At 35.5% G+C, this 9410-nt stretch overlaps 1 protein-coding gene across 1 annotated transcript; it reads left to right on the top strand.

Annotated features, from left to right (window-relative positions):
• The first annotated feature begins 3881 nt into the window (after positions 1-3881).
• Positions 3882-9148, top strand: myl12.1 (myosin, light chain 12, genome duplicate 1). Its single transcript, XM_028004986.1, has 4 exons — positions 3882-3975; positions 5765-5969; positions 6806-6967; positions 8215-9148. Exons 2-4 carry the CDS (start codon positions 5786-5788, stop codon positions 8385-8387), a joined length of 519 nt encoding a protein of 172 aa, XP_027860787.1. The 5' UTR covers positions 3882-3975; positions 5765-5785; the 3' UTR covers positions 8388-9148.
• The last annotated feature ends 262 nt before the right edge of the window (positions 9149-9410 follow it).

Here is a 9410-nt window from a genome sequence, read left to right as displayed (position 1 = left end):
ATGTCCCTTCTTGTCCCCAGCAGTCAGCAAAAAAAGACTAGATATCAAAGTGATCAATATTCATCAGTGTATTGTATTGGGATTTTGTGTCACAGATCATCACAAAGTTGCGCATATTTGTGAACTGGATCAAAAATATATATATATATATATATATATATTTTTTATAGAAACTAAAAAGTGTGTTATGAATTTGTGTTCCATATTGAATCAAAACTTTGTGTAAGATGAAGATGGTCATGTTTACTTAAGCTCAGTTAGACTGGTTGTCTCTGTACTGCGTTTTTCAGTCTTGCCGTTCAAAATGTTGACTTTGTACTTAGAACTGATCCCATGTTTAAAAGAAATATTTTGTTCTTACTTTACAAAGAAGTACTATTTGCATTGGTCTGTCACAAAGCAAAATCCAGCAAAACCTGGAGAAAATGGAAAAGAATTAAGGGGTATAACTTCTTTCAGAAAGCACTGTGTTTGATGTTGGATTAAACAGATTGACATATCTTTCCCTTTGATTAAAGCATCCAACAGCAGGTGAACAGATTTAGTTTAGGTGCCGGAGATATTTCAGCGTCATCCTGGAAATTAACTCAAGTGTCCGGTAATTTTCCATCCGACAACATTTCCGATGCTTTTGTTTAGGGACCTTCCATCTTTTCTGGCCTTTATCCATCACATTCCCACATAATACAAGGGTCAGCATGACAGCATAGCTAAAATGTTGTGGCGTTTGGTATTTGAAATGTGAAATGTGAGCCCATTAAAAGAAATCAACCAGCCATTAAATGTGGGAGGTCACCCGAGACACAAAAAGGACAACATAGCTGGAATTTGTTTTGTTTTGATTTGATATAATGAGTTGTGCACTCTACAAATCTAACTTTTGTGGGAGAGTCGGAAAAACCATCAAAAACACTGCTAGTAGTTTGCCTCAAGCTAGGTAAGGGACACAGCAGGCATGTGTAGTAAGGTCTGTGTGTTGTGATAGAAAGCTAGCACCGCACATCGCCTTTAACGCACCATTCCCATGGTGACACATGGTGGTGGCAGCATCTTGTTCTTCTTTCACTGCAGGGAAAGGGAAGTTGCACCAGGTAAATAAACTGAACACAATGTGTTGCACAGTTTTTAAACGCTTATTTAGAGAACATTTAACACCACATCAACACCTTTTTATGTTGGTTTATCACACAAAATAATAAGAAAGTACAATGTATTTCGACAAAAGGATTTTTTTACACTTTTGCACAAAATTGCAATAGGTCTAAACATTTGATTTATGTGTGGGTCAAGAACAAATTAATTATCTGTTTTGGATTAAAGCAGCAGTGTTACTGTAGAAATGATCATTTCTACAGTAACACTGTAGAAACTTACAGTGCTGAACTGTAAGTGAAAAACAGGCAGAATAATTATTTCATAACATCACCAAGGACAGTTAGTTTTCGTTTTCCTGCTACAACGGCGCACCCTAATGGTTAAATTTGAGACAAAAATTACAACGATAGAAATTCAAAGCTTTAAAGTCTTACACACAGTAAGGAAACATGTTTCTATAGACAATGGATTGGACAATGGAAGTATTTGTGCAGAAAATGTGCTGCATTAGCTGGTATGTGGAACAGTCAGTAGTGAAGCAGTGAAATATACAGATTGTGCAAACCCAGTATCAGACAAGTATGCTTACATGTGCTGAACTATAATGCCCAAACATCCACTGTGTTTACCCATTTATCCTATAGAGTCTCAGGGTACTGCTAGTGTTCATTTCCAGTGGTCATAGGGCAAGAGGTAGAGTTCTCCCTGAACAGCTCACCACTTCATCACAGGGCAACACAGAGACAGCATAAACAGATGTGTGTTTTGGGGCAGTGAGAGGAAGTCAGAGACCCTTAGGATGACCCATCCAAGTATTGTGAGAACATGCAAACTCAATGCAATCATTCGAATCCATGTCTTTGCTGCAAAGCAATAGTGCTACTAACATGCAGCACAAATATTGGATATTTTTGCAGCACAAAGCTCAATAGAACACTTTTTTACAGATGCAAGTTTATTGGTTGTTACTACAATATGCTTTCTATGTGTGTCTTTATGTATTTTTCAGGAATCAAAGTCACGCATCTCTTTAACTTCTTTAAAATCACAATATGCCAAGCTGGAAGCAATAGTCCTCCAAATAAAGTTTGAAAAGAAAAAAAAAGCGACCTTCATACGTCCTCTTAATTTGCATTTGCTCTATTGTTGTACTGAGCTACTGGGACAAATTGGAGAGGAACATTTCCCCTTTTAAAATAATAAAAAAATCTCCAGCTGAAACTAGTTTGGTAAAGGCAACCATTTGCAATGACCAAACAAAGACAGATAAAATGATAACATACAAACTAAAAAGCACTTGACCAAAACTACTTGTATCAAAAATAAAATCAGCAGGTCACATATCACAGCACATGTCCAACTCTGTTGTTATTATACTAGAGATTAGTTAGACATAAAAGACAGATGTGGCTTATTTTAAACACTGAGTCAACCACATGTCACGTTTAAAGCATGGAAACTCTAAGCCTCTTCTGAAAACAATGACTGCTGAAACAACAGTTGTCTTACTCATTGCTGGACAGGCAGCAGCTATAAATATCCATCATGACATCATTTTTTCAGTTAATGCTCTCAATTAAACAAATGAACAAGCAATTTTTAATTTCTAATCTTCTTCAAGTAATGTCATGTCTTATTTGGGGTAAAGAAAAAAAAAATTGACAAATAAGTGTTTAAGGTTACATGATACATCCTGACAGCAACATATAGGACAAAAAATCTCCTAGCAGGTTTAGAACACAAAAAAATGTTTTAGGAAACACAACAATGGGGATATGCATATGTAGATATACATGTATTTCATAATACATGTATTATGAAATACATAATACATAAGATAATATGAATATACATTCATAAGATATTTTATATTGTGGATATTTGGAAAAACAACACCAAATCTAGAGAAGCCAGTCTTGTGTCTTTCTGCATGTTTCTGTGCTTGTTTAAGTTCTCTCCAGGTACTTCAGCTTCTTACCAAAGTCCAAAAACATGACAGTTAGGTCAGTTCTCTAAATTGCTTTCAGGTATGAGTGTGTGTGTGTATGTGTGCATGGTTTGAATGTTATTCTACTACATTCTTTTGTTCCACCTAACTTTCCATCAATACGCTGGGAAACAAAACTTGGTGAATTTTTAGAGACCTTACCTTTTGATGTTTACCCATTGGTGGAGGATGTCAATATCTCCTGGACACATGTCCATAACATTCTGTTCAGATTTCTGTTCAAAATTCTTTATTATTCAGTCTAACATAATATTCAGATTTTCAGGTGAACTAAAAGTTGAGTTTTCAATAACTAGCATTAAAAAAGCAGAATAAACTCACAAAATTTGTGTGCAATGAGTCCATATGTTACATGAATTTTATATTTTGATTTTGATCACTGAAATAAATTAACTTTTCTATAACATTCTAATTTATTGAGACGCATTTATATTTGACTAGCACAGGAGGACTATTTAAATTTTTTATCTCGATTTAGGAATTGCGAAAGACAAAGGAGGATATCTGCTTCCTTTCCTTAAAAGGGCATATCCAAGAATGTCAAGGAAGCGTTTATGGGGAGTTACACTTTTTCAACTGGGGTAAGGTTGAGAAATTCCTACATTATTTTCCGTATAAACTCAGCTATTCAAGTGAACTTCTATAAGTACGTTAATAAAATCAATCATTTTAAACCTTTTTATAAGTGAAAGGTATTTACATTTGTTTTATAACGAGAAAGAATTGTATTATAAACGGTGGTCACCCCCATATTTATGTACTTGGTTTGTTCCGGTGTTCAGCTCTGAACCCACAGCATCAGGAAGTAAAGGGCGGTGGTTGAGAAACGAAGCAGCAGCTGATTAGCTTAAACATTATTTCCCCGTAAGAAGGTAAGAAAGCATTTAAATTGAGGTCTAAACATAATTTAGGAATACAAAATCTCCTTTACATATCTATGTTGTATTGAAGTTGTATCCTTTTAAGCTTAACTAGAAAATAACGCCAAAATGTATGGTTTTGTCGTGCTCGGCTAAGACCAATAATAACAGTTAGCGGCACAGCTAACCTCACGCCAGCTAACATTATGGCATAACGTTTTTAATTTGATTATTTAGCTACCGGGTACCGTTTGAAAAGGTGGTTGTTTGCTTAAACTGTTAAAGAATATTGCTGTAGTAATCTTCTGCTCGCGTTTATTGTGCTTACTTTATTGTTTAAACTAGGCCGCAAAGCACTTTTTGAGATTGGAAAAGGTAACAGGTTTGACGACCTGCTAATTGTTGGTTACCGCTGTTTATTAATAAGAAATTATATAAAAGTCACGTTTGTGACAGTTGGACATTTGTGCAAAGATACAAAATAAAGGTAGATAATAAATGTGTCAATAGTTATTGTTGTATTTGTGAAATCAGTAGTTTGATGAGGCACTATTAAAAATAGGTTTAGAGCACTCATTGAAATTTGTTTAAATTGATCTTATCTGAATTAATTAGGTTGTTTTACTTTTTTGTGTCCAGTTCTTAATTGCTCATGCTGTAAATACAGTTTAAGCGCCTTTTACAGACAAAACTACCGCATGTCTCAATGACATGAGACTTTGCCTTTCAGAGTCTCATGTCGAGACAAAGCTGTGGAAGTCTGCATTCCAGACATTTCCTGATAAGGGCATCCGTCCTCACATCAGTAACTTTCCCAGTGAAGGCAGCAGGCTAACCAACCTAGAAAGCTGAGCAACATTTCCATTTTTAGCTCAGCCAGGGACGCAACTCCAGGGATTTACTGCTAGGGTATTAAATTGCACAGCCTCTGAGATAGATATGGCATCACACAATTTCATTTTGAGTAGCAGCATGATCTGGTGCACCTTTTAATCATAATCTTTTTCTGCAACTGGTCTGAACCATTTGAGTTGGCCAGTTTGTAAAATCACATGCTGATGTGAATATTTACAATTTTTAATGAGGTTTATACATTTGGAGCATCTTACTGGTGCTTATTATAAGTCTATAACCAATTTTTAACTACACAAATATTTAGAGAAAACAATTGTAAAAACAAAAAATAGACCTATTTTTTCTTTTTTTCATTTATTAGATTTCAGAGTGGATTACTAATATGCAACTATTTGTAACTGATTGTCATACTTCCATCCTAATACTTCTCCACCAGGCAAGTCAGATGACTTTAATTTTAAGAACCTTTTGTCTTTTTAAAACATCAAGCTTTAATGATCCACTCTCTCCTTTTTGTTTTGGGGAATTTTGATGACGGCGTTACACCACATTCAAGTCTGCCATAACTCATGGTTTATTTTCTTTGTATGGATAAAGATTCTGAAAAATTATTTCATACTTAAAAGAATCTTTTTGAAAGAAAAAATACAAAGATAATTTCAGATATACTCATATGGACCAGGCCTAGACACCTTAAAGTTGTTTTTTGCTTATTAAACCACAATTTATTTCTGTTAGTTGGACAGTTTTTGTTTTTGGTGTATTCAATGTTATATAAAAAAGTAGGTTTGTTTTCACTATTTGATCTGCAGCTCAAGGGGTGAATATTTTTTTATTTATTTTTTGCACTGTAACTGGCTTATCTGTTTATCTTTTTATTTACTCAGCGCTCCTTTGTCATCCCACTGATCTGAGCTATAACAATATTGTGTTTCTACTTTTCCAGAAATATACTAAACCAGCCACAATGTCGAGCAAAAGGGCAAAGGGAAAGACCACCAAGAAGCGCCCTCAGCGCGCCACCTCCAATGTCTTCGCCATGTTTGACCAGTCCCAGATTCAGGAGTTCAAGGAGGCCTTCAACATGATTGACCAGAACCGGGATGGCTTTGTCGACAAAGAGGATCTTCATGACATGCTCGCCTCACTGGGTGAGTAAAATGTAGTAATTAGTGGTTTTTTTGAAACATAACTTAGTGAGACTCAGTTTTTGCAAATAATGCTACATTAGTTAATATAGTTTTGGCTCTTATTGCAAGCAATAGTATTACATTTCCATGCCTGTTTGTAAATGAACTGTGGTGTGCTTTGGACTGTGAGTGGCCACACCTTTAGCAGACAAACTGATCGGATGAGAAATTAGCTCTGGTTTCGAGCCATAGTGGCTCTTGCAGTTCATTTTTAAAAGCAAACTTGAGATAATTTTGTTTTAGCTTCTAGTAATGACAATGACTTTTTCCCAATTGAATATTTACTTAATGGAGTCATCAGTAATTGTTTTTCTCTTTCTTGTTGCTTTAGATTTTTTAAAATAAAGATTAAAATTGAATTAACATATTCCCAAGGTCTTAAAACTGCCTCAGTTAACTACATATGTCCATTTTATTTCTGCTCATGTTTAGGCCAATTCATTGTGTTATTGTGTCTTGATTATGAATGTTTTTAAAGCCCTTGTGTTTGCCTATTTGTTCCTGTCAATCAGTATTGTTCCCACTCATAAAACCGATAAAACAAAGCAGCAGATAACTGGTTCATTTAAAATTAGGTTCTCATTCAAGTTTTGACCAGCTTGTTTATTTTTACTGGTGAATATGCAGAAACTGGAAAAGTTGAATGCAAATTAATTTGTCTACTGTTTAGCTAACAAACATGGGCTTCAATCAAACAGAGAAATAAAGCTATCTGGCAAAGAGGAACCATTATGTTTCACCTTCTACTCTTTAAATTGCTGGCATTTTAATTTTAAGAACCTTTTGTCTTTTTAAAGGGAAAAATCCAAATGACGACTACCTGGAGGCCATGATGAACGAAGCACCTGGACCAATCAACTTCACCATGTTCCTCACCATGTTTGGAGAGAAGCTCAACGGCACAGACCCTGAGGACGTGATCAGAAATGCATTTGCTTGCTTCGATGAGGAGGGAACAGGTAAATCTGAGTTCATTTATTATATTACCAGTATTGGTCTCAAAGTGCAGAGTTCATTCACATTGTTGAATAGTCTAAAATAAATGTTGAAATGGGCAAATATTCACACATTCCATTTAGCAGAATTTCTTTTTAAATTGATTTATTTGATTTGCCACATCAATACTGAACTTTAAGCCCTACCTATTGATTGTTTTAGATTTGGAGTTACTAACAAAACCCCCCACACATGGATTAAGATCTGTTAAAAAAAATCTGGAAAGTCAGTCTGCCTGCTTTTATGTCCCCCAGAACCTCTTAGACCAGTGTTTTAAACTGGAGCTGTGGTTTTTAATGGTTCTGGTGTAGATGGCCAATAAACTGTGGCGCCGCAGCAAATGAGGTGAGTCATTGTCATTGGGAAGCCTTATGCTGAAATTTTGATGCTTCTGAACAGAAGATTAGAAAAGACCTGTAGACTTCGCTTTGCACCTTATGGGCTAAATACTAAACACTATTGGGTGTTTTAACAGAAAATACTTGGAGTATTATTTGACCTTCATCTCTTTCTACTGTGTTGCACATAGGTATTTTAAATTGTAAAACTAGAGGACAAAGTACTCTAGTTTAAATAATGATGATGAAAATACCTTGTATTAAATGATAGAATCGGAAGCAAGCTTAAGAATTGTTTCAAACGTAAACTGTTTTAAAAAACATTGCACATGGTACTTCATAAATCATACTTTATTATATTAAGAAATGGATTTCTTTTAAGATTGCAGGCATTTATGAAAACGCAACTTTATCATAATTTCAATTTCTCTCCTAGTTTTTCTTTCTCTCTGATTATGGTCATTTCCTCACCACCTTTTGAACTTTTTGATCTTGGTCAGGAGGACAAAGTCAGAGCCATAAATGACAAAGAAAATCTGAATATATGATTGGAATGCAGAGTACAATACATCTCACCTGAAAAATTTCAGCCTTTCAAATATTAAGTCCAAGCAGTCATTTTCAGTGGTTGTGTAAAGTTACTGTATCTCATAATTATGAATTTGAAACTATAAAATGCTATGCATATGCCACACGGTGGATTTCATTTCATCAGCATGATGCAAAATACTTTGAAATGAAAATAAAAAGGTTTCCAGAAGACGGTGTTGCCTTCTCTAATTGTTTTACCCAGCTTTGTGAGCATTCTATCAAATGATAAACATTTCATCACAAGATTATTATAATCCTTGCTCTCTAACTGTTTGCATTAGGTTTTATTCCAGAGGATTACCTCAGGGAGCTGCTCACAACAATGGGCGACCGGTTTACAGATGAGGAGGTGGACGAGCTCTTCAGGGAGGCTCCCATCGACAAGAAGAATAACTTCAACTATGTGGAGTTCACGCGCATCCTAAAGCACGGTGCCAAGGATAAGGACGATTAAAGCGCCTACACCAGATTGTTTCCTCTGACCTGCCTCCGCCTCTCTGCCGTCAGCTAGATCATGCTGCATGTCTCGACTTTACAGTAAAGGCCCCGTTAATACAAACCAAAGCAATAACTATCCACTCTGTTTGCTGTGAACTTGCAGTTTTGCCAAATGAGTTTGTAAAATCTCGTGTTAAGACGTGGCAGAACATTAGTAGCTCGAAGGGATTTATGACTTTGCAGTTCATGTGATCACGTTTAGCTGAATTTTTACATTTATAATGTAAACTTTTTAAAATAAAGCCCTCTATCAAATTATATTTTTCTGACTTTCCCTTCCATAAATTACATATGTAACAAAGTGCATTATTCTGTCTTTCCCCTCCAATATACTTGGTGTAAATTGCATTCTTGTGGACCAACTTTGTCTTGACAAGTCTGCTCTCCTATTTCACTAAACTCATTCGGCATGTTCTGACTTGCACAAGCTGGATTCTTTTAGATCCGACTGGAAATGGTGGTGGTTCTAGAGCATACTGTTGTGGCAGCCATCTTTAAACTTGCATAAAGGGAAATTTGTGCTGATGCAAATATGAACTATCTGGTTTTGCCTGTTAATCTTAAGTCTTGAGTAATAAAAAGTTTAATGCAACAGACAAGGACATTGAGCTGTAAATGAAGACTGCACAGTGTATGACCTCATTCAGTTTTGTTTTATTGCTGAGTCAGAGCTCAATTTATATCATCCAATAAAAAAAATCTCACTGATGATGGTTATTCCCCTATAGTCCTATGCCTTTCTCTCAGGTTTATATGGATCACTTCAGACGTGTCTTATTTTTAACAAACACGGTGAGTTCAAACAAATTAATTTTCTTTATTTGACTTAAAAATATTGAAAGTAATTCAATAGCAAGCTGAGCTTTGTGTGGGATTTGCTTCATAATGCTCCCATTGCTGAAGTTTGATTTGCTTTTGCGTTTTTCCTCCCACTTTAAAGTAATATGCTTGAACACTGCTCACACAGGTCTTGTGTGAC

Source organism: Xiphophorus couchianus, chromosome 21, assembly GCF_001444195.1.
Source record: "Xiphophorus couchianus chromosome 21, X_couchianus-1.0, whole genome shotgun sequence".
In the NCBI taxonomy this organism is placed as follows: Eukaryota; Metazoa; Chordata; class Actinopteri; order Cyprinodontiformes; family Poeciliidae; genus Xiphophorus; species Xiphophorus couchianus.
The sequence above is the reverse complement of the archived record's forward strand: the minus strand, read 5'-3'. Positions and strand labels throughout refer to the sequence as shown.